The sequence below is a fragment of the Pipistrellus kuhlii genome, unplaced genomic scaffold (assembly GCF_014108245.1).
Source record: "Pipistrellus kuhlii isolate mPipKuh1 unplaced genomic scaffold, mPipKuh1.p scaffold_m20_p_8, whole genome shotgun sequence".
Classification (NCBI taxonomy): domain Eukaryota; kingdom Metazoa; phylum Chordata; class Mammalia; order Chiroptera; family Vespertilionidae; genus Pipistrellus; species Pipistrellus kuhlii.
The window spans coordinates 2,095,499-2,120,648 of record NW_023425584.1 but is presented as its reverse complement, the minus strand read 5'-3'; the positions used below and the strand labels follow the sequence as shown (position 1 = coordinate 2,120,648).

At 50.1% G+C, this 25,150-nt stretch overlaps 1 protein-coding gene across 7 annotated transcripts in view; it reads right to left on the bottom strand.

Moving 5' to 3' along the window:
* Positions 1–18,599, bottom strand: part of LMTK2 (lemur tyrosine kinase 2) — a 71,932-nt gene extending 53,333 nt beyond the window's left edge. For 3 of the 7 annotated variants that reach the window (XM_045576807.1, XM_045576808.1, XM_036424308.2), the window contains exon 1: positions 18,192–18,599. In XM_045576807.1, coding sequence (XP_045432763.1) covers positions 18,192–18,282 — 91 coding nt within the window. In that variant the 5' untranslated portion in view covers positions 18,283–18,599. The remainder of the gene's footprint in view (positions 1–18,191) is intronic. The other 4 variants (XR_006740722.1, XM_036424307.2, XM_036424310.2 and 1 more) reach the window with 3 other exon arrangements.
* Between the last annotated feature and the right edge of the window lie 6,551 nt (positions 18,600–25,150).

Genomic DNA, 25,150 nt, shown 5'->3' with positions numbered 1-25,150 from the left:
GAATCATCGATTAGCTGCCTCCTGCACACCCCCTACCGGGGATGTGCCCGCAACCAAGGTACATGCCCTTGCCCGGAATCAAACCTGGGACCCTTGAGTCCGCAGCCTGACGCTCTATCCACTGAGCCAAACCGGTTAGGGCCCACCCCCACTTTAGAAGCAGCCACTTCTCCGAGGAGCCTGTCCACTGAGCAGAGCTGCCCGTGGCCTCTCCGCACAGCACTGGTAGGGGCAGGAGCAGGTAGAGTGGTTTTTACATCTTAAATGTTTTCAAAATAAAACAAAACGAGGTGCCACAGACACTGCACGGGAGCCATAGGCTGACATATTGGACTGCTGACCCTTTATGGAAACTGCAAGCCCCGTCTAGAGCATAAAGATCTTTACGTCTCTCTGGCAACAAAAAGTTATTGGAGCCGAAACTGGTTTGGCTCAGTGGATAGAGCGTCAGCCTGTGGAGTGAAAGGTCCCGGGTTCGATTCCGGTCAAGGTCACGTACCATGGTTGTGGGCACATCCCCAGTAGGGAGTGTGCAAGAGGCAGCTGATGGATGATTCTCTCTCATCAATGTTTCTAACTCTCTACCCCTCTTTCTTCCTCTCTGTAAAAAATCAATAAAAATATATATATATTTTTTTTTTTTAAAAGTTATTGAAAAATATCTCATCCAACGGGCTATTTCTTTAGTAGAGCAAACTGCTGCCTCACCTGCCAGTGTTTTACTAAGAAATAAACATTTCCCCCAGTTTTATTGAGCTTATAACTGAGATATCACATGATATCAGTTGAAGGTGACCGATGTGATTTGATATACCTATGTATTGCAAAATGATTACCACAATAAGGTCAGAAATGTTTTTCCTTATCATCCTCATCTGCAGCTCATTATGTGTTCAAATACACCGAGGGGAAGGCATGGAGACAAGCCATGAACGGTGCCACGGCTTTTCTGCAGAAACACTGACACCTGAAGGAAGGAAAATGAATCCCAGCGCCTGCGTGAGCGAGACACATTCCCGAGCATGAACTTCGGTGGAGAGAGAGGTCTGCAGCCAGCTGCAAACAGCACCAAGCTTCTTCTCAGCACAAAGGTCTGTTTGTGAAAGCAACGCCGAAACCACGCTGTTACAGTGGGGCTCCCTCTGCGCTTACAGCTAACAGAGTAAACGGAAACCAACATCATCTAAAACAGGAAAACCTGTGCATTCATCGAACCGCCAGTGCTGGCTTGCTGACTTTCAAAAGCCAACCTGGAGGAAGTCACCCTCCAGAGAGAGAATTCCTCAACTACAGACCCTGCACAATCCTCAGCTAAGGGAGGTGCGGGAGCAGCTTTCCAATGAAGAAGGCCCACAAAGGTCATCCTGCTCCTCCTCCAGCTCGGCCTGCGTGTCCCACTGGCACTCACTCTCCGAACCCTTTCCTCCCGGCTCACACAACAGCAGCAAATGTGACTTCTGAGGCTCCTGACAGCAAAGCACTTTCAAGCCTCTGTGTTTTATTTCAAAATGCACTTTGTCCGCTGCATTTTAACATCCTGAGTTTTCAGGTGTATCTTATACTTGAAAAGTTGGTTTTCACTGGCAGAGATTCTTCTTTCTTAAAGGCACAGAAGTAAGGGTGTGCTGTAATCAATTGTATCTGCGGTACAAACCGCATACAGCATGGTCTCACTGGATCGTTACCGCACGCTGAGGGAGTTGGTCCAGCTCCGTCCCCATCACAGTCACACTGACAGGCCCACGGACACAGTGGGCATGTGGCGCTGAGTACAACCCCATGCTCCCCAGGACCCCACAGGGTCTGCCTCGCCGAGGTAACTTTTAACACAAACAGCCTAACCTAAATGCTTTGAACCAAGTCCATCGCCGTTAATTAAGACAGTACACGCTTCTGGGGCTCTCCTCCAAGCTCCACGTAACAGCTATTAAATCATTCTTTCCTCTCTTTTCAGCCTGTTTTTTCTCAGCACACACTGTCTATTTGTTGTGAAGTGTGATCAGAACCGCCTGCAGGCGCTCCATTATCTGATTCAGAAGGTCTTCTGAGTCCGGAGGTTGCAGAAGTGGTCCGCGTGTTTAACCAGCCAGAGGTGTAAGTCTGCGCCCCCTGCATTTGCTCGCTCTCTCTGCCTACAGGCTCATCTGGCGAGGACCCCGGGCATCTGTTCCCCGCAGTCCAATCTCCTCCATGTGTCTACCAGTCCCACCGAGAGGACTCTACAAACTGCTGCCTGAAAAGGAACCTTCTAGTAGCCTCAAGTAGAAGTTTTTACAGTTTCAACACTTTTAAAACTATTTCATTTACTGTGCTTTTCTCCTGGTTAGTCCAAAGTACTGGGCTTTAAAAAACTCCATGTACCAGTTAGAGAAACACTCCGTACACGAAGAACTAGGACCCACCCGGCTCCGCCACAGAGGGAGGCAATGCCAGCCGGGAACTACAGCTGGCGCCCCCTCCCCTGCGGTCACAGTGCCAACGGCAGCAGGAGGTTCCTCATTACAACTGTTAGGAAACCATGAAGCATTCTCGGCCACGCCACTCAGAACGCATCAGTCAACCAACCGTCGAGTAAAGAAAAACATCAGTAACAGCAGGAGTGTCTCCGGACACAGAGGCAGCTTTGCCCTCTGCAAACTGGGAATGAGGGTAACAGAGGTCTGGGTGCTTAGCATCTTCCCTCAGACACCCATTACAACAGCCCTGCCATCTCTAAAGCACATTCTGTGAGCGATATTGCTCAGTTCAAACCATTTTAATAGTTATATAAGCAGAAAAGTTGAGAAACTCTAAGAGGTAGGTACCCATTATCTGTTTTATAGACAGGTAATTAGCGTGCAATTTCTCAGTAATGACTCAAGAGTACGTCAGGAGTACCACCTGATTATTAATTCAGCCGTGATAAATCCCTGCCTAGAGCTTCCATCGGAATTTGAACTTATATGTAATTAACTAAAGAGTTACCTGTAAAACAATTTTGGGAATAAAAAATGTAAACATCCACAGATAAAAAGAAATGATAATCAGTGCTCGATCCATTACCGATTGCAAAATACTGATACTAACTTTGTCATTCCTTCTTCAGTTATGAGCCGATACACTTTTGTAAAGAGAATTTCCTCATATTTGCCATCTGGTTACCCAGTGGTTCAGGCACAAAGGGTGGGGCTGGAAGCACAAACCCTCTCATCATGTGCTCGGCTCCTGGCTACCAGCCCCAGCAAGAAGCTAAATGGGCCACCCAGAGCCACTCCATGAGCATAAATCCATGCATGACTGCCGGGGCTTGTTCATAACAAGAGCTGCTCCTATTGCCCTGTCACCAGGAAATCTGTGTTTGGGGGCTCTGGTCCTGGGAGGGGGACAAAGACCAGGTGTGTACTCCCTGTTCCGTCACAGGCATTTACATTCTTCCTTTCAGGAAACGCCACACCCTCCCACCATTCATCTTCGCCATTCAGATCTCAACTTGGAACCCGGTCCGGCAAGTCCCAGGCCCTGCCTTTGGACGCCCAATGCCCCCTGTATTTCCCCATCGCAGAGGTCATCACCTGGCATTCTCCATGTCCACGTCCTCCCCGGAGACTGAAGCTAAGCAGGGTGGGGACCAGACTCTCAGGGCCCAGCACAGAGCCTGGCATTCGGTCAGAAGTGAGGGGAGGGGAGAAAGAGACACCAACTAAGGAGCACCCGCAAGGAGGGAAGATAAGCAAGGACGGGGAGGAGGAGAGAGAAATGACTAATCTCCTGGTTAACAGAATGAACTTCGGTTTTAAGAGTCAGACATTGCCACAGCAGCAGTCCTTTGATAATTTGCTCTTATTTGGCAAATTATCAAAGGACCATCCCCTAATGCGTACTGTACCACGGGGGTAGTCCTGTCCCTCCCCACCACTAATATTGGGTCGGCAACTAAGTAATTGCTGGTTTCACACATATATGGCTTCAGTTGAATTTTTAGGTTTGCAGACGTAGTACAAATGTAAAACACATTTTGTTATTTGATAGTTGGCTATTCAGCTGTTAATCAGTAAAAAAAGTTTTTTGATCTGTTTTGTAGTTTTCGTTTGGCGTTCGTTGAAAAATGGAAAATCAAAAGGAACATTTTCGTCATATTTTGCTTTTTTATTTCTGCAAAGGGAAAAACGCATCGCAAGCTCATAAAAAGTTATGTGCTGTTTATGGTGACGAAGCCTTAAAAGAAAGGCAGTGTCAAAATTGGTTTGCCAAATTTCGTTCTGGTGATTTTTCACTCAAAGATGAAAAACGCTCTGGTCGTCCAGTTGAAGTTGATGACGCCCTAATCAAAGCAATAATCAATTCGGATTGTCACAGTACAACATGTGAGATTGCAGAGAAGCTTCATGTATCACATACATGCATTGAAAATCACTTAAAACAACTTGGCTATGTTCAAAAACTCGATACATGGGTTCCTCACGAACTGAAAGAATCACAGTTAACGCAACGCATTAGCAGCTGCGATTTGCTAAAGAAACGTAATGAAAATGATCCATTTTTAAAACGACTGATAACTGGCGATGAAAAATGGGTTGTTTACAACAATATCAAGTGGAAAAGATCGTGGAGCAGGCCAGGTGAACCAACTCAAACAACATCAAAAGCTGATATTCATCAAAAGAAGGTTTTGTTATCAGTTTGGTGGGATTACAAAGGAATTGTCTACTTTGAACTCTTACCACCCAACCAAACGATCAATTCTGATGTCTACATTGAACGACTAACGAAATTAAACAATGCAGTTGAAGAAAAGCAGCCCGAATTGACAAATCGAAAAGGTGTTGTATTCCATCATGACAATGCAAGGCCACACACATCTTTGGTCACTCGGCAAAAATTAATGGAGCTTGGTTGGGATGTTTTGCCACATCCACCATATAGTCCTGACCTTGCACCATCTGATTACTTTTTGTTTCGATCTTTACAAAACTCCTTGAATGGTAAAAATTTCAATAATGATGATGATGTCAAATCGTACCTGATTCAGTTTTTTGCTAATAAAAACCAGAAGTTTTTTGAACGTGGGATTATGATGCTGCCTGAAAGATGTCAAAAGGTCATTGATCAAAATGGGCAATACATTACAGAATAAAGTTATTTAGTTCCATGAAAAAATTGTCTTTGATTTTCTTTAAAAAATCCGCAATTACTTAGTTGCCGACCCAATAGTTAATCACTCATTCCCCAGGTCTCAGAGAACTTCCAAAAACATTCTTCATTTACCCATTTTTGCAATTCACATTAAGCAGTATAACTATTACGTTGTTTAAACAATAAGTTTTCTTAAAGAGTGGGTTTCTCCCAATGTGTGTTCTCCTCTGATAACGATATTCGTTCACACACACCACGTTCTCCGGAAGCTGAGGAGACTCACTGGCGCTGGCAAAGCAGAAATCCAAAGGTGCCCGCTCCTCCGGGGCGGCCCGGGCGTTGGGCTGTGGGGACGGGGCACCCTCCCCGGGCCGCCACTCTTTCTATTTAGGTCAGAAAAGGAATCTTAACAGATGCTGTCCAAGACGTGACTCTAACGTCGTCGTTTCACTCCGCCTTATCAGAGGTTCATCACATCCCACTAACGTGGGTGGAAGCGACCAGAGAGGAGCGCTCCCTGAGGGCCGGGCTCCTTGCCCGCACGCTGGGAAAAGGATGGCAGGAGTGTTCACGAGTAAGCGAATGGCTCGGCGGAGCGGTGGGTGATGCGCCCGGCTCGGTCTGTGGCAGCTCTGAACCAGGGCTTCCTGCAGGCCCGGAGGCCAGGGCAGAGTGGCGGGAGCTGCCCAGAGGCAGGCCGCAGGGCCCGTCTCCCAGATCCTCTCCCAACTCCGGCCGCTCCTGTGGCCATCACTGTCTGGGGGAAAGGACACTCTGTCCCTCCACTCAACTTCCCATGGAAATGTGTACAAACGCGCAGGCAAATCAGTGGAAAGTCGGAGTCACAACGCAAACCTCAGCCAATACCATTTCCGCACCACAGGGCCAGAGGCCAGGCGATGACCTAACCGCACGCACCTTCCTCCCAGATATGGCAGACCCTAAATCCTAGAAAAACACGCCTTTTTTTTAAATTTCCTGCCACACCTTGCTTGAGCCTCTGTCTCAGCAGCTTTGTAGCTTCCTAGGGCCTACAATCAATTCTGTTAATGTCACTGACACAGTCACAGGCAGTGCTCTTTAGAAGTTCTCCCCTCAGAGAGCACTGACGGCGGTATGGATGCAGCGGGGCGGCCAGAGGCGGGGCTGGCACTGGGAGACGGTAGAGAATTCATGTGACTCTTCTGTCTACTGTGTAGATGTTCAAAAGCCTCCGTAGCAAAGCTTTCTTCTCGAAGCACTATCTCCATAACTCAGCAGAAGCTGCTCACCACACCGGCCTGCCCGGCCTGCCCGGCTCCCAGCTCACAGTGAGGTTTGCGAGGGTGTCCTGACAATGCCTCACGGATGTGCCTTCACATCACACAGAACAGACCGCGGAGTGTTTAACCCGACAGAACTAGGTGCCTCCGCACAGGGTGTCCAGCCCGAGACAGAACTCCCGGTAATAAAGAGCCACGGGGACGGGGTGCGGTGGGGAGTGGGGGTGGGAGTCTCTTATTGAAGTGGCTGCTTCATCGCCCAGATGTGAAGCCCGCCAGCCAACAAGTCCCACCCAAAACATCCTTCGTCAAATGTCTCCTAAGCAGGCCCTGCCACGGGCCCTGGGCGCCCGGAGTGGGAACAGCGCACCTGCTGTGCAGGGAAGCCGACAGTGAGGAATGTGTGGTACCTCGTTGGGAGAGAAGCCACGTGGAAAATAAAGTAGCAGATGGGGGGAGGGGTATTTTATATGGAGTGATCAGAAAACACATTTCTGATATGACAAAAATTCATGCAAGAAATGCTGGTGGTGTGGCCCAGGTGGTTGAATGCCAACTCAGGAACCAAGAAGTTACCAGTTCGATTCCTGGTAAGGGCATATGCCCAGGCTGTGGGCTCAATCCTCAGTAGGGGCCATGCAGGAGGCAGCGATTGATGATGTTTCTCTCTACCCCTCTCCCTTCCTCTCAATCTAAAAACCAATTTATAAGAACAAATTAAAATGCCCACTAACCTTTAAAAAACCAAGGTAGTTAATACTTGAACGGTGCTTCTATGTGCCACACACGAGCCTAAACTCACCCAACCCCACAACAGCCTTTGAGCGGACTCTGTTATTAGCCCATTTAAAGACGAAGAAACTGAGCAATGGAGAGGGGAGGGCGCTTTCCCAAGGTCACATGGCTCTACGCGATGCTCAGGGCGCATGCTCCCACACTCCCTGCGCCCAGGACGTGGTGGCAGGTGTGGCATGGTGTGGGGTGAAAGGACAACTCCCCTCGGTGTCCCTCTCTCTAATCTGAACAGACTGCCAAGGGCCACCTGACACTTGGAAATGACCCTCCTTAAAAAAGTTAAGATAGCGGCCAACCCAGACAGATAAAAAGCTACTTGAAGGAAGCAGACAGTGCAGGTGTTTTAAAAAAACCAAGAACTAAAACTAACAACTATACTTATGTCCTCAGCAACAAGAGGAGATATCATATGCATGAAAAGATCCTATTTTAAGTGTGTGGGCATGTGGGAGGGGGATCTTGGAAATAAAATGGAATAGAAGGAAGAGAACAAAAGGAGAGAAGAAGCTCATTCCAAGAAATCCAACTCAGCAGATGTTCTTCCAAGAAATAACATGTTTAAAAAATTAGAAATATTTTAACATCTTTAATTAAACAGTATAACTCATCTCACAGGTGGAAACAAAATTATTCATACAAATTTTAAAAACAAAAAATGAACCTGGTCTTTTTGAGCCTAATTATGGAAGCTACCACTTTAGTTTCTTAATTTTTACTAAGTAATTATCTTCCATACGTCAAGAATCGACTATATGACAACTGTGTTTACATTTCATCTCAGTACTTTCAGACAGGAAATAGAAATAAACATCCAGAGGAGAAATGACTGGAATTAGTCTGTGTGCGCGCATCACACTAATAAGAGAATTCTGCGAGGCAATGAACTTGGTGAACAGGACGGCAGGACCCTCGTTCTACAATTAGCTGCCACTGACGGGCGGCCAGGGGCTGGATCTGCTCCTTACCTTCTCTGAGCCTTGGTTCCTCACCTGTAAACGTGCAGGTCAGCTCTAAAGTTCTATCTATAAGGATAAACAATCCCAAAATGTATGATTCTACCAAGTGCCTTCGTGGTTAATACTGGTTGTAATGATCTTTTGTTAAACGTTCGTTTTTTCCTAAAGAAGTCAGATTACAGATTGCTGAGCGGCACGGCCTCTGGGAGTGTTCCCAGGACTATTTTGGTAAGTTTGTTATTTCTCAGCGTCTCACCAGCAATCAGCATGCGGGTGCTGCGTTTTAATAACAGTCTGAAGTCAGAGGCAAGCGGGGTCTGCCTGTAACTGCAGGCTGGGACCTTGGAAAGTAACAATTGCTACTGATATAAAGAACCACACTAGAGGCAGCCTGTCAGGGAGAACGGGAGAGAAATTGTTTTCCTTCTGAAAGGAACACAAGTTGAATTTATGGAGGTTCCGAGGAAGAATCTGTAATGTGAAAAACATATGAAACTTGAATTTAGAGGCTTATGTGAGTGGTAACCAACACTTCTGTTTTGCAATAAAAAGCTGAAATTATAAAATTTCACAATTACTATTTAGTTAAAATAGATATTTTAAATGTGTAAAATGACTACGTACTCCATCTATCTTCTAAATCCAAGGTATCTCAGAGATTTATTTCCTATAATTAAAAGTTGCAATTAGTGGAAACCGGTTTGGCTCAGTGGATAGAGCGTTGGCCTGCGGACTGAAAGGACCCAGGTTCGATTCCAGTCAAGGGCATGTACCTTGGTTGCGGGTACATCCCCAGTAGGGAGTGTGCAAGAGGCAGCTGGTTGATGATTCTCTCATAGATGTTTCTAACTCTCTATCCCTCTCCTTTCCTCTCTGTAAAAAATCAATAATATATATATATATATATATATATATATATATATATATATATATATTAATATATATATTTTAAAAGTTGCACTTATATCATATGAAACTCAGTCGCCTGTTCACTATAGCAAAAAGGGATGTAAGAGGTGTTTGGGATGGACTGTGAACATGGAGAACACGGGAGAAAAAAGGGTGCTTTTAAAAATTAAATTATAGTGGCTTTACTTTGGGATAAGAGCAACTTCTCTAGGTTCACTCTCATTGATGCTTGAACTAATTTCTTTTCTCCTATTCAAGGCATATGTGTTGCAAAAAAAGAGAGTCCAGAATGGTCTGTACTGGTCTATGAACCTATGATGTTCTTAATCAAATCCACTATAATACAGCAGTTTCTGGAGTAGTTTACTTTCTTTAGCTAATCCTAAGAATATTTTGTACATCAATGCAAAATGTACAGTTTGGGGAAATAATACAATAATTAATCAATAATAATACAAGAATAAATGCTATATTTCTCATACTCACAACTGTTTTTGCTCCATTCTGTGTATCAGTATATATGGACTAACTTTAAAAAAAAAAAAAGTACCTGTTGGAAAATATGAAATACACTATGAACCCTAAGCTATTCCAAGATCAACTAGTTTGAAAAAATAAATTTTCAAAAACCAAGATGTTAACATGAAATTGTGCTGAAAAAAATAACGCCAGCAGCTACCACACAGGGCACGACCGGGGCCCGCTGGGGCAGTGTGCTCATCGCTGGCGTGGACGGAATGTCGCCAGCGGGCAGAGCCTGGCACCAGCGGGCATGTCTACACCACAGGCTCCCAGCCCCCAGGTACCCGTTCACGGTTTTTACTGATTATTCACACAGGATGTTCATAAAACGTGAAGAGGTTATTAGTTATCCCAAAGAAGGGGCCGAAGTAAAACAAAAAAACACAAAGGTATGCAGAGCTGGAGGGACGGTCTGCCCCGGAGTGCTGACATTCTTCTGAGGTTACGAACAGACACTTCTCCCAGGAAGAGTCCTCAGAACTGTATTGACATTTGAATTTTTTGAATTTAAAATTGTTCTTCCTTTCTTGAGTCTCACTGGTTATACAAGCCAACAGGTTTCTACTAAATAACTGATACTACGTTGTCCCTAGCAGAAGATAAAACATTTTGTTGTGGGGCAGAGAAATCCCAGAAAAGTGTTATAAGTGCAGATTTCCAGGCCAGCCTCCAGAATTCCGACTCAGCTGGTCTGACTGGGGCTCAAACACTGCACTCCTACAAAGCTCCAGGTGATCCTTTTCCTTTTTCTTCTGGTTTTTGGGTTGTTTTTTAAGAGAGGGAGGAAGAGGAAGGAAAGATAGAAACATCAATGGTGAGAATCATTGACTGGCTGCTTCGGGCACGCCCCGCACTGGGGATCAGCCCGCAACCAGGGCTTGTGCCCTGACTCGGAATTGAGCCGTGACCTCCTCCTGCTTCGTAGGTCAACTCTCAACCACTGAGCCATGCCGCGGGGCTCGCCAGGTGATGCTGACGAAGCGATCCTGTTTTATAAAAACATCTTTACTTTGTCCTGAAACATTTCCAGCGGAACTGACCCCGTAGCTGGGATTTACATCAAAACAACGGGGCGGAGCCAGCGGGAAGGGCACATATGAACGAGACTGACCATAAATTAAAACTGTTGGTGCTGGGTGGTGGGTACGTGAGAGTCATTATATTACTTCCTCTACTTTTGTTTATGTTTGAAATTTTCCAAAATAAAAAAAGAGAAAAGCTCCGTAAAGACCAAAACAAGTCTACCACCATGCTCTCTGCAAGAGACCTGCCGCCAGACATTTGATCTTCACTTTCACCGACTACAGGAGGTGCACACAATCCCTTTCACCAATTACCCAAGTTGACAGGCCCCTAAGGTCACTCCAAGCTTATTAATCTCTCCCATCCTGAGAGACTGGGATCTACAGCAGGCGGCGTGAGCGCGGGCCGTGCACACACGCGGCGTGGAGCGGAGGAGGCGGCTCTGCGGGGAGAAAGCTGCCAGCAGCACCGCAGCCAGGTGATCAGGGGAAGGAAGTCAACCTGTTAAGCTTAAGGGTTTCGTTAGAGCACATGTGTCAAACACAAGGCCCGCGGGCCAAATCCGTCCCGCCAGGCCTTGCAATGTGGCCCGTACCGCACTGTCATCACTGCACTCCGCTGCGTTTCCATCACAATGACAGTTTATGACTGTTCAGTAAACCATTTGGCCCGCGATTTAGGCTGGATTTTAGATTTTGGCCCCTTCTCTGATTGAGTTCGACACCCCTACGTTAGAGAGTGATTGGAAGGCGTCTGAAAGTTCAGTTGGTAAAGTTCAGATAAGAATGTCCGATGCGGTCACATTGAAATCAGGTAGCCATTAAATGGTGTGATGAGAATGGTATTTATCGCTGTGATGCTCCTCCCCAGAACACACAGCCCCATCTAATCATGAGGAAGACATCCAACCCATGGCGGCAGAGGGGTATTCTACAAACACCTGACCAGTGCTTCCCAAGACTGTCAAGATCCGCAAAGCACAGAACAGCCCCTGGTCGGTGGCGCTCAACGTGGGCCTGCGCATCAAAGGTCAAAGGTTCAATTCCTGGTCTAGGGCACGTACCTCGGTTGCAAGTTCCACCTCTGGCCCAGTCAGGGCACATGTGGGAGGCTTCCAATCAATGTTTCTGTTTTTCCCTTTTCCCCTCCCCTTCTACTCTCTCTAAAAATTAAAAGGGGGGGGGGGAATATCCTTGGGTAAGGACTAAAAAACTAAACAAACTGAAACAAAGAACAGATTGCTGGAGCCTAAAGGGACACAGCTAAATGTAAAGTGGCGTCCTAGCACAGAAACAGGATGCAGGGAAACACTAAAGAAATGGGAATAAAGGATGGACTCTAGTTAATAATAATTAGTAGTAATAGCTCCTCTTGAGACAAATGCACTATGCTAATGTAATATGTTAACAATAGGGAAATCTGGGTAAAGGATGTACAGGAACTCTGGGTACTACCTTTGCAACTTTTCTGTAAATCTAAAATTGTTCTAAAAGAAAAAGTTTATTATTAAAAAATAAAACTACCGGTACTATAAACGGCCTCATTCCAGACGATGAACTGTGGCTGGATAAAAAGCAAGGTTCACAGAATTAGAGGCTTGTACTCTCTCCTTTAACACACACACACACACACACACACACACACACACACACTGTCCCAGTGTGATGAACCCAGTTCTCCTGTATCATCTTGGTCATCCTCACCCACAAACTTTTACTGATCAAAGCGTGAGACACCATGCCAACACTAGAAATACTAAGGATGTCAGACCAAGTCCTGGCAATCTGGGGAGGAGGCAGACCTTAAAGAAACAAGGGGAATTTGCAAATAACTGGTACACTGAATCCAAGCCTTTCTGATCACACAGCCCACCCATCAGTAAATTTTCTTTACATTTCTTCCATTTCATGTAAGATTATTTATTTACAACCCATAGAAATATATTAGTGTATCAATATATTCTATGCCTTAAAAAAATCACATAAACCAAAATACTAAAAAGGTGAAGATAAATGAAGAGTTAAGCTCCAATGTTTTCATCCTGCACCCCATGAACATCCTGTCCCACAAATAAGCACTCAGGAGTTCCCCAGGGTCAGGGGTCACTAAGGACCGGGAAAAGAAGAAGAATAAAGGTCTTAGGAAGGAAACTGAGGCTGCAAAGAGCTCTCAGGCCCCTGAGGCACTTTGTGTCAATAGTTCTCGTTTTCTCCACGTGAGTCACAACGAAGTCAAATGAAATGCGGGGTTTCTGCTCTGTGCTAACCTTTGTTAAAAAAACAAAACCCTTTTCTGAAGTAGCGAGGTTATTTTTCTGATACGCCTGTTCTTTGTGGCAAATAACTGTAATGCCAAGGCATGGTTCCAAATTAGTCACTTGCTACAATTTAAAAATACCTCACTCCAACAGTTTGCTCTGACACACCGGCTTTAGCCTATTTCTTCAGCTTTCTCTGACAACAGGGTCTTCGTACGAAGATTCGCAGAAAGGTTGAGATTAGAATATAAAAACAGCCCTAGGTGCAGCAGTCTATTTTATACCAGGAATATCCAGCTTCTTTCTGAAATATTCTTTTCCTCATGTCAGAGTAATAAGTTCACATTTTTAAAAGAGTAACGCACAGTTAGGAGGCTGCAAAAATGCATGATTTTAAAAGAGAAGGAAAGACAGTCAGAGTCATCGCTCCAAATGCCATTTTCCAAGGGCAGCGTCAGCCTGTGGGTCCAGGTTGCCTGGCTGCCTGCAGGGATGCTTCATGCGAGCAGACAATTTTGTTTGGGGCCAACTAACCGAGATTGCTCTCGGCTCCTTTAAATGAAAACCAGCAGCTGTTCACAAGCAAGAGCTTTAGGTATCCTGATGTTTACGACTAAGTTTATTCCATAAAAGTGGAGTGATCCAGGTCATCTTTTACATTTCTGGCATAATTCCCCAGCATTATCAATTTCAAGAAGCACCACCACCAGCCTATATCTCATACTTAGGCTATACTTAAAGGATCTTTCTCTACTCATCACAGAACGAATTGTTTTGAGTAACCACGTTTTTTAAATCGAGCAAGTTCTAGGCGTTCCACTTTGAGTCCCTCTCTGAAGCCACCCCACTCCCCATGAGTCAATTCTCTGATCCCCCCTCAATTTACAAGTCAGAGGCAAAAAAGACTGCTGGTGAGTGCTCCACATGCACAGCTATGCCATGGCCGGCCTCCACCTCACCTGCCCAGCACCCTTCAGGTAAATATTACCGTCATCTCGTTTTCATGATTGAGATCTAAGAAGCCTGGGAGAGGTCAGGGAACTGGCCAAGGTCTTAAAGCCAGCGGAGTGGCACAGGGAGGCCAACTCCGAAGTCCAAGCTTCACCTACCGCACCTGCTCTTCCTTTCACTCTCACGAGAGGCTGGAAAACTTGTTACCTGTCCAGAAAGGACTCTTTTGAGCGCTTGTTTAAGTGTCTCAGGACCCTGGCCATCCCTTCCTCACACCTCAGTCCTTTTCATTGTACATACAGCCGTTATCTAAGCGACCCAGCCCACAGGGGACACAGCGGGCCCGAGGACTGCGCATTTCATAAACAGTCAGCACATCGGTATCAGCAAAACTGTAGGAATTTGATAACTGCAATGCTAATCAGCTACAAGTTGTTGGACAGACTTCCTATTGCTGGGCAGAGGAGCACATTTAGTTAACCCACAAGTATCACCCACCGAAAGCAAGAAGAGCATCCCCAACCTGGATCTCAAGCCCTGTGGCCACAGATCCTGAAGTAATTTGCATGGGAAGCTTATTGAAAATACTTTTTCTCGGACGCTGTTATAATCAACACAGAAGTTCAAACTGTAGAAAGCACTTCCTTCAGGCAGGAATCTTGTTCCAGATACAAGTCTGTCTGCTTCACCTAAAGCGAGAGCCTCGGTTCCCCGACCTGCTGTCTCATGGGCGCTCAGGCCCACGGCCCCCGGCTTCCCGGAGGTCCTGTATCTGGAGCTGCTCAGCGCTTTCCCTGCTCCGTGACCTAATATGCCACAGCCTAACCACTACCCAATGTTAATACACCGTGGCCCGAGCAATGCTTCACCCAGACAAGATCTTCCTTTCTTATGTGAATCCGGAATAATCCTATGGACGGCACATAAAGGGACGCTATGATCTGCAGAAAAGAATTTCTTAGCTGTAATCTTAGTTCGGCAATTTAGCTGTGGGAAAACAGCGGACTTTCTCCCTCTGTGAAAGCTTCCCAGTGAGGGCCAGCAAGATGCCAGTCTACCAACAAGGATATTTCTGTATCTGCAGAAATACCGATTCTCAGGAAAAGCAGCTTCCGGAGAGGATGTGTGGGACTCCCAGAGAGACAGAGGGGCCCAAAATAACATGCAACCAAGAAATGCCTTTTGCCTTGACATATTTACAAAGTTTTATTATGATGAAGTGGATACATATTTGTTAACTTCTGAATCTAAAAATTATTTTGGATGACAAAAAAAACCTTGGATAATGAATTTCAATTTAAACGCTGAGTTTTAATAAGTTGCCTCATTTCTTTCCCCATGCAAATGGGCTGGAAAAGGATAAAATTCAGGTATTTTTTCCAACCTGGTTTTGTTTAGTCATGCTTTCTCCAAGACATTATTAACCAATTTGAACTTTAAGTAGAAAGAATGTGGCTAATGAGGCAAAAGACCCCATGCAATGATCTACCCTTAATTTGACAATGGCCAGCCCTGCAGGTAATTAAAAGCTTGTTATTATGTTTTCAATGTTTAACTGCTCTTTATCTGCCATATATGTTCCAAGGGGGTATATCTTTCATAACCAGTGGGCTCTCTTATGAGGATTAGTTCCAAGGTTTCTTTACTCTCCTTGGTCTAGAATCCAGCTCCGCTACCAGGATTAATAATCTCTTCTAGATGGAAATACAAACCCCACACCTAGGTGTGACTGTGCATCTTTTCCACAGAATTTAACTTTATTTTTTTAAGTATATTTTTATTGATTTTTCACAGAGAGGAAGAGAGAGGGATAGAGAGCTAGAAATGTCAATGAGAGAGAAACATCAACCAGCTGCCTCCTGCACACCCCCTACTGGGGATGTGCCCGCAACCAATGTACATGCCCTTGACTGGAATCAAACCTGGGACCTTTTAGTTCACAGACTGACGCTCTATCCACTGAGCCAAACCAGTTTTGGCTAGAATTTAACTTTATTTACATGTCAGTCATAACATCATGTTTAACCATCTACCTTCCAAGCAACAAAATATGAAGGAAAATTGTAAAAAGCTGCTATAAATCACCAAGTACTTTTTAATCATTTATGTCAAGATTTGATACTTCTATTTACTAATTAATTTTCCTAATTTTCCAGCACTCAAAAATTTTAGATTTTATTATTTATACCACCATTAAAAAAACACATTAAGCGATTAATAGAAAGGCAAATTTCTACAGGTTCCTACATAGGATCCGTTTTTCAAAATACAAAAATATTCGATTAAGTGCAAGTCATCTGGAAACTTCTTGAATCCCTTCCACTCTTTATCCATTATCCTACTCTGGGCCTAATTTTCAATTTAACCATCAATATCTTAAAATACCAGTATCAAAATCTTTCCATATAGTTTTTAAACACCCCACACACACACACACTGAGTGGCCAGATTATTATGCGTTCAGAGATCATAATAATCTGCCACTCAGGGTGTGTGTGTGTGTGTGTGTTTCAGAGAGGAAGGGAGGGAGGGAGAGAGAAATATCAATGAGAAAGAATCATCTATCAGCTATCTCCTGCGCGTCCACGACCAGAGATGGAACCTCAACCCCTGTACATGCCCTTGACCAGCATCGAACCCAAGACCTTTCAGTCACCAGGCGGACTCTCTATCCACTGAGCCAAACCAGCTAGGGCCATACAGTCTTTTATAACTTGCCAGATACTTTCTGTGACTCCTACCTGGCCTACCTTTACACTTCTAATAATAGCCACTCTTCTTATCTATTACATCAGAAAACAGAATTCACCTTACAAATATTTGATCTAAGGCAGTGGCAGAAATTCAGCAATACATTATGTGATACAATGATAATAGTTAATACGCAACTAAAGGATACTCAATGACATAGCCTGAGATAGCTCTGAAAATAATTGCATATAGCCTTCACTGCAGGCGTGTTTGAAAATACATCTTTGCTGGGGATGGTAAGGTCCACGTTGGTCCCCAATTACCAGCATTTTAAAATAACCCTCAACTTCCAAAGTACTCCTAAGCAGTCACAAGCCTTGAATCACACAAGCAGGGATCTAAGACCTGGGTTTTAGTTATGATTCTACCTACAATACAGCCGTCACCTTGTGTAGGTCATCTGACACCCCCATGGCCTCCATATCTTCAACTAAAAAATGAAGAAATTGTATTAAATTTTCCTTATGGTCTATTCCAACTCGAAAATTCTATGATGGTGACAGGAGGAGACTTGACTTTGGGTGGTGGGCATACAGTGCCGTATACAGACCTGGTACACATAGAAACCGCACTTGAACCCTATGTGCTCATGTTGACCAATGCCACCCCAACAAATTTAACAAACAGAGAACAATAAAATACACAAAATTCTATGGAATTTCCGTCTCTTCATTTCAAAGATGGTAAAGACAAATTAGTCTAGATTTTTTTTTTTTCCTTAAAAAAAGGACACCCAGCTTGGGGTGCTTTCTGGGGCTGGTGTTTTATCTCGGAAAATAAACCGCAAATGAAAACGGCATCGCTAAAATAGAAAATCACAGACCTGGCCAAAATAGAAATTTCAATCACCCTCAGGCCATTTTGTCAATAGTTATTCAAAGGCGCTACTCTAATCACTGGCTTCCTAACATAGGGATATTTATAGAGTTGTGTCCTTCTCATCCCCCGAGATTCAACCCGAATAGAAGCACGGCGTCTGCCGTGGATGTGTAACTTCAGAGCAAGTTGCGGGGCCGGGAGGCTCCGCAGAGCCCCCGGGCGATAGCGCTGGGGTGGGCGCTGAGAGCGGAGGAGCGGTCCTCGTTGTAAGAAAAGGAGGCGCTCAGGGGGCAGGTGCGTCTGGGGAGGGAGGCACCTCTGCCAGGCAGGGATGGGCTGAGGACCTCCAGGCAACAGGTCTGGGGCCGGCCCCGCAGTCCGCCCGCCCGGGAGGGGTCGGCGCTGCCCGCTTCGCCGCCCGCCCAGCCCGACCGCCTCGCCCCCGCGCCTGCGGCACCAGCCTCCCTCCCGCGCCCCACAGCCCCGCAGCCCGGGCCCCGCGGCCCCGCAGCCCCCGCAGCCCGGCCCCCGCAGCCCGGGCCCCGCAGCCCCGCAGCCCGGCCCCCACAGCCCCGCAGCCCGGGCCCCCCAGTCCCTGCGGGCCCCGCCGCCCCGCAGCCCGGCCCCCGCGGCCCCGCAGCCCCCGCGGCCCCGCAGCCCCGCCGTCCCGCAGCCCGGGCCCCGCGGCCCCGCAGCCCCGCCGTCCCGCAGCCCGGGCCCAGAGGCCCCGCAGCTCGGGTCCCCCAACCCCCGCCGCCCCGCAGCCCGGCCCCCGCGGCCCCGCAGCCCCCGCAGCCCGGGCCCCGCCGCGGCCCGCGGCCCCCCGCCGCTCACCTGCACCTGTTTGCGGCAGCGGCACGGCCCGGGCGCTGCGGGCGGCCAGGAGCAGCAGCAGCAGCAGCAGCGACGCCGGCCGCCCCGGCATCTCGCCCGCCGCACGGCCCGGGCCGGCGCTCGGGTCGCCTTCCGTCAGCGCGTCCGGCCGCCGCTCCTTCCTCTCACGCCGCCTCAGCCGCACCGCGCCGGCGGCTCCGGAGCGCACGTCGCTTCGGCCAAGCCCGGCCCCCGGTCCGCACCCGCCGCTCCGGCCGCAGAACCACCATCCTTCCCGCCCGCCCGCCCGCCTCGCCGCCTCGCCGCCGCCGCCGCCGCCGCCGCCGCCTCTCAGCAGCAACGGCAGCAGCCCTGCGGAACCCCGGGCCCCGGCAGCCGCGCTCCCGCCGCCATGATGGGCTGCGTCATGTGACGTAGAGCGGGGGCGGGGGGCCGTGACGGACAGCCCCGCTGGCCAATGGTCAGCTCCGCAGGGCACAGCAGGCCCCGCCCACTAACCTGCCGGGGAGCGTGTGTGTCTGAGGCTGCGCCCCCTGCAGCCCGAGCGGTGCGTGGGCAGCAGGTAATACCCGCAACTATTTTAAATTTAAAACCACAGGAGAGCAGAGAGACAATAGGAAGCATCCAGAATCCATGCTGAATTTCTCCCTCCCTATTTTCAAACATGTTTTGCCTTCGGCCTCTTTTACTTGGCGGAGCCGTTTCAGGCTCTTCCCCTTAAGGAGATTGGCCTGCACATCCTATCCGCCGCCAGGGAGCTTTGGGCTTTTTATTTCAGCTCAACACCCCCTGACTCAGATCCTGAGTTCAAGCCATTCCCTCTGCCAAGAGTGCCCTTCCTGTCCCGTCCTGGCCACCTGGCAGCTCCCTTTCATCTGTCATCACAGAAGGCCACTCCCCAGCCCAGGAGAAATGACTAATGTGTCCTGATGCCCCGCCCGGCCCCCGACAGACTGCTCTCCCAGGTGCCAGGCTTTATCGTCCCCGTGACTGTAAGCTCCCTGAGGACAAGAACTGTGCCCTAGTCAGCCGGGGTCCCTCGGGGCTGGCTCAGAGTAGGGGTTCTCTAAAGGAAGGGTGCCTGTCCTATTCCTCTCCCCGCCCCAGCCAACAGGGGGAAAGGGTAGAGAAAGCGTTTTCCAGACGGAAGGAGCACCATCATGGGAGGCCTAGAGGCTGGGCAAACATAGGGCTTTTCTGGGAAACACACTGTAGTCCAGTTGGTTTGAATCCCATCAGACAGGCTCTACCAGCGGGAGCAGGGGAGCCTCCCCAATCCTCCGAACTCCTCCAACCCCCTCCCACACACCCCTCTCTGTGTGCTGACCGCGCTGGACAAACAACACAGGCCCAGAGAGTACTTGTCAGATGACCAAGGTGAGCCAGTAAACACCGAAGAAAACAAACACTGGCTGGCATGGAGATGCTGAGTGGCACGTCCGTGGTTATCAGCCGATCTGCACGTGGCGACGGGGAAGAAGGCGAAGGTCTGGGAAAGGGACGCAATCGCCCTGCGGTGCTCCGACATCCACCAGGAAGCTGGGACGTGGAGTCCCGGGAAGCCAGGCAACGCCCTCGCTGAGGCCGGAGGAGCTGCTGGGCGGCCCGTCAGCCGGGGACCGCAGAGCAGGCTTCCCATCACCTGAGCAAGCCCAGACGTTCTTTGAGAAACCCCCCCCCACCACCACCACCACTTCACAGACAGGGGTTGAGGTGCACATTCCTCAGAGGCTGTCTAATGGCAACCTTTACCCCCCACCACCACCCAGCCGGCCACTGACTTCCACCTTTGCCCCTGCTTCTCTTGAAGACTCCAGGCACATAGAAAACAAACGAAAACCTGCCGGCTCTGTCTCATTTCTCCTAGGAGTCAGGAAGTAGCCTTTGGTACAAATGCGGGATTAAATCCCAAATTTTTCTACTTAAAATACTTAGAAAACAACGTAAATATTTTTTCTAATTAAAATCATTTTACTGTTGCTGTTCCCTGTGCTTTGAGGTTACACACATCTGTTGCAGCTGTATAACAGAAATAGTGTGTTACACTGGCTACTGCACACCTCCTCCCAACCCCGGCTTCCGTGATAGCACGTCTGAGGCCCGAAGGAAGCCATGGTGGGAGTCTTTACACCATGGGAATTGGCCAGCAGTTCCCATCATCCTCCCAGGGAGCCGTCTGGCCCGCACACTGGGGGTCTTGCCGAGGGGACCCTCCACAAGGCCTGATGCCTGCCGCTCGCTGCCCCGAATCTTCCTTGTGGTCGTTGCTTGACTTTACTTGTAACGGCCTTTGGCAAATAAGGAGACCACACGGCCTGAGAGCCAGACTTCCCCTGGCTCTCTGCCAATCGAACAAAGGTCACATACCTCATCCCGTCTCACCTTCTGAATGCCTTTGCATTAAGCCTCACCTTTTGTTGTTATCCGGATCCTCTGTCTAAAACTGTCTGAGTCAAGGACAGCGCCCCAGGTGCATTTCAGAGCCCTGAGGCCTCTCCCATTTTGGGGGGGGGGGGCACACCTATATGGCAAAAATATGAATGAATGAATGAATGAATGAGTGAATGAATAAGTGAGTGAATGAATAGAAATAAGAAATGCTGAAGCAAGGCTCAAATACATGCTGAAGTGTAACAAATGAACACTTAATACACTACGTAATTTATATTGCACTATAACGATGTTATCCACAACATAATTACTTATGAAAAGTACACAACAGACAGTGAGATTCAGCAATGAGACTGCACTTCAAAATTGTATTAGGAATATATTTTTTCCAAGCTTATTGGTGTGTACACCTTCATTTGGAGGTGAGTTTTATTTGACAATGACTTAAAACCACTTTCTACCTGTCAGGCTCTTTGTAAGTCATAGCTCTTTAAGCTTCACCTAATTCTAAAATAGTTTCATCATTCCTAAAAGAAACTCGGTATCAGTGGTCGGCAAACTGTAGCTCATGAGCCACATTCCCCTCTCCCCCTAGTCCCTGTCAACCACTCATCTGCCTTTTGTCTCTATGTACTTACCTAACACGGACATTTCCTATAAATGGAATTAGTATACAATATGTGGCTCTTTATGACTGGCTGAAGCCAGGTTCCCATTTTACAAAGGAGGAAATTGAGAAAGAGAGCTAAGTACTTTGGCAAGGTCATGTGGCACAGGTAGGACCCAAACGCAGGCAGGCTGGGTCCGGAGTCCTTGCTTGGTCTCAACATCAAAACTGAGTGAGGCCCTAGCCGGTTTGGCTCAGTGGATAGAGCGATCCCCAGTGGGGGACTTGCAGGAGTCAGCTGATCCATGATTCTCTCTTCATGGATGTTTCTGTCTCTCTCTCCCTCTTCCTTCCTCTCTGAAAAAAAAAAAAAACACAAAAAAACCTGAATGAGGTCAAAATGTACAGGTCAAAATGAGTGCCCCTCAGGGGAGAGGCCCGATTAGGAGTTGCCATGTGCTGGGGACAGAGGTGGGGACGGGGACAGGAGCGGAGGTGGGGACACACTGCTGCCCTGCAGGCGGTAGTTGCTCAATAAGTACATTTTCCTCGTTGTGAAAGAGGAATCTCCTCCTGGAATGAACACTTGCATATCTTCCCTTTGGCCCGCCGGCACCTGAGTCCCTTCGCTACTGAGAAAGCCCGCGATAGGAATCTCAAAGTGGAAGGTGGCCTCCACTCCGGAGACCGGAGGTCAGACATGCCCTCTGGGGCCCCGCCCGGTGCAGAGGCATCCTTTCAAGTCAGATGTCGCAGCTCAGTTCCCCGGGGCGGGGGACCCGGTGACCTCCTCACTGCCCTGCCTCCCCCACCCCCAGGGGCTATGTAGGCCCTGAGCCCCCGTGCCCACTCTTCGGGGCCTGTCCAGAGCTCTCCAGCGACGGCTCAGCCCTGCTCAGCCTCTCCAGGATCAGAAGATGCTCACAGCCAACTCGGCTCCTTCCGGCTTCTGCAAAGACCCGTGGCCACTCCTAACGGGCGCCCAGCTCCCTGGGAGCTGCCCCCGGACCAGGCCCTCGGGCATCCATCAAGCATCAGTTTTATATCGCTGTGCTGGGCCCTGGCGATGCCGTGATGGACAGGACAGATGGAGTCCTCCCTCCTGGCGCTTGTGCTCGTTGGGCACAGAAATCACGCAACCTCTGACGCAATGAGTTGTGAATGTGCTGCTGTGATAGTGGGAGGTTGGGAAGGGTGTGTGCCCAACCCAGCCTGACCCAGACCTGTTTAGGGACTCCAGGAAGGCTTCTCGGAGGAGGTGACACCCAAGTGGCAATCCCAGGGATGAACAGGAGGTAGGGTAATAAAGGGATAAAGGAAGGAGCATGGGTTTTAATGTTTTCTCTCGGATGTTTCGAAGTGGAGGCCCTCACTGACTGATAGCAGGACCCTGGACAGGTCAGTTTTAATGGGGAAAGGGAAGCGTCTGGTGTAGACCATGGGCTGGGGATGCCCCATGAGCATGGCAGGGTCAGGCCCCGCGTGTGGTGAAGACACAGGGCTTGGGGATGACATGGAGGATGCTGACATGGAGGATGGCTGGGTTGGGTCCTGATTCCTCCCTTTTCTCCCCTGCAGTGGGGCGGGGGGGGAGGGGGGGAGCATCATTTCCATTTTTGGCTACAAGGCAGACACACACAGTCACACAGCGACACCTTCCCGAAAACTGTCACTTCCTCCCTCTGGGCACCTGCCTTTCCCTGGAGCAGGGCTCCTGGCTGCTCCTCACCCTCTCCCGGCGGCTCCTCCTCAGGCTCCTGCACGCTGCTCCCTGGGCCAGGATTGCACCCCCATCTCTGCCCGTCGCTTCCTTAGGCTCAGATATCCCCGGGGGCCTCCCTGGCACCCACCCTGACCGGCCCTCCTCGACGCCCCCGTCCCCCCAGCGTTTCCCTCTGCCTGGCCCAGCGTCAGAACGCAAGGCCCAGGAGGGGAGCCCTGCCCGCGGAGTTCCCACCACACCCCCTGCCTGGAGAAGCTGGCACCGCGGGCTCCCTGGCGGCCACAGCGAGCGGCCGTGGGTTCAGGCCTGCGGGACCCCGGTGGGCGAGGCCGGCGTGTCTGACTGAGGTCCCCGCACCGTCTGCAGCGTATGCCTGGGGCGGGATGCCTGTTCCCGCCACCTCTGCTCCTCGCCCGTCGTCCGTGACTTCCACGACCTAGGAGGTGGCTGTGGCGTGCTGGCCGGAGTGAGCCAGAGGCGGGGCTGCTCTCGGGAGTGGCACTCCGGGCCACGGAGCCAAGGCTGCCAGGCAGAGTCCTGCCCGGCCCCACGTGCCTGCCGGTCACGGGCTGCTCGCCCCGGGCCCGCAGAACCCGGGCTGGCTCCCAGCTCAGCCTCCTCTGCCAGCCCCGCCGGGCAGCCGGGAGCCGGTGGCGGTGCCAGGCGGCCTGCCCGTGCAGGCGGGAGCGTCACCGGGGTGGGGCTGGCACGTGGGCCCGGCACGGCTGGAAAGGGCTCCCCCCCACCCACTGGGCCCCGCCTTGGCACTGGGCCGGGGTGGGGGTGGGGGTCAGAGGGAGCCCCAGGGAGGCCCTCCAGCAATGCCACCCTGGCCCACCCGAGGTGGCCGTGGTGGCCCCGTGGGAACGGCTGAAAAGAGGCACTTTCCTTTTCTTTTCCGTCTGCCCCCAAATGCCAGGGAAACAAACGCTTCCTGTGACCCCAAAGCCCAGGAGCGAGGAAGCAACACCTCCAGACCCCACTGCTCAGAACTGGGGGTCAGAGCCACCCCCATAAGCCAGGGGTCACTGTTGGGTTGGTGCCTGGTCCAATCGGGGGCTCAGTGCCCAGCAGGAAGCTGAGCCTTCCAGGAGCACCCCTCACCCTCGCCCCAGCTGCGGGGCCGAGCCAGGGAGGCCCGGGACTTCCTGCACTGCCCGTGCCCCACCTGGTGTGCCCGGAGCTGTTTGGGGCGGTTCCCCATCTGCCGACAGGCTGGGCCAGAACAGCGTGCGGCTCCTCAATGGGCTTATTATTTTATGGCAGAGGGAGGTGCGGCTGCTTTGGATCACCAGCGCTCATTAGAAATGGGCGTTTTCACTGCTCCTCGAACCCCGGGCCCCTCCAGGGGACGAAGGTGCGTGTCCCTCGCTCAGGTTGTCGGGAACAAACACACACAGTCCCAGGCTGAGCTCAGGATGCGGGCCGGGCCGGCCGGTGACACGCAGGCCCAGCCAGTGTGCTGGCTGCCTCGTTACTCCCAGAGCACCCCCAGGTGGGCACTGCGCCCACCCACAGAAGCATCATTGTCTCTCTTCCTCCCACCCTCACCAGGATGCCCGGGGGCGGGCAGTATTTGATTGGCAGCAGGAAGGTCAGAGGAGGCTGACCTTCCAACTCGGACCTTCCAACCCTGGCCCAAGTGGTTTCCCCCTCCACGCCCGTTTCCTCTCGGGGAGCCCGGGTCTGTCCCCCCTGCTCACCTCTCCGTCACAAGGGCCCAGCTGCCACTGGGGAGCGGGTGAGGCTCACAGGCAGGTGGCGCGGCAGAGAGGGGGCAGAGGGTCCTGGGCATCCAGGGCTGGCCCAGGGCTGGCCTTGGTCCTGAGAAGACAAAAGACCTCACCGAGCCCCTCAGAGCAGAAGGGGGGCGCTCCTGGCCCTTCGGTGAGCCGGGCTCAGAGTGTGGGACCTCTGGGCACCGGAAACAGCCCCGCCTCCTCCGCTGGGGCCGTGTTCCCCCGGGGTTGGCCTCCTTTGAACAACTGCCTGTGACTTTCTCCGGCAGAGCGGGAACCGTGATTGTCACGGAAAACCGTGCAAATTCCTTCCCATGGCAAACGAGTCACTTCCAGGCAGGTCCGGGCCCCAAGAGCCGTTTTCTGGGGGCCGGTGAGCGGCAGCTGCCTGCAGAGGCTTCTGCCCCGCTGGCCACAGTCTGGCCGGGGAATTGGGGTCCGGTGGGGCGGGCTGCTGGTCCCCAGAAGGGCGCGAAGGCCCTGCAGGCTGCACACAGGA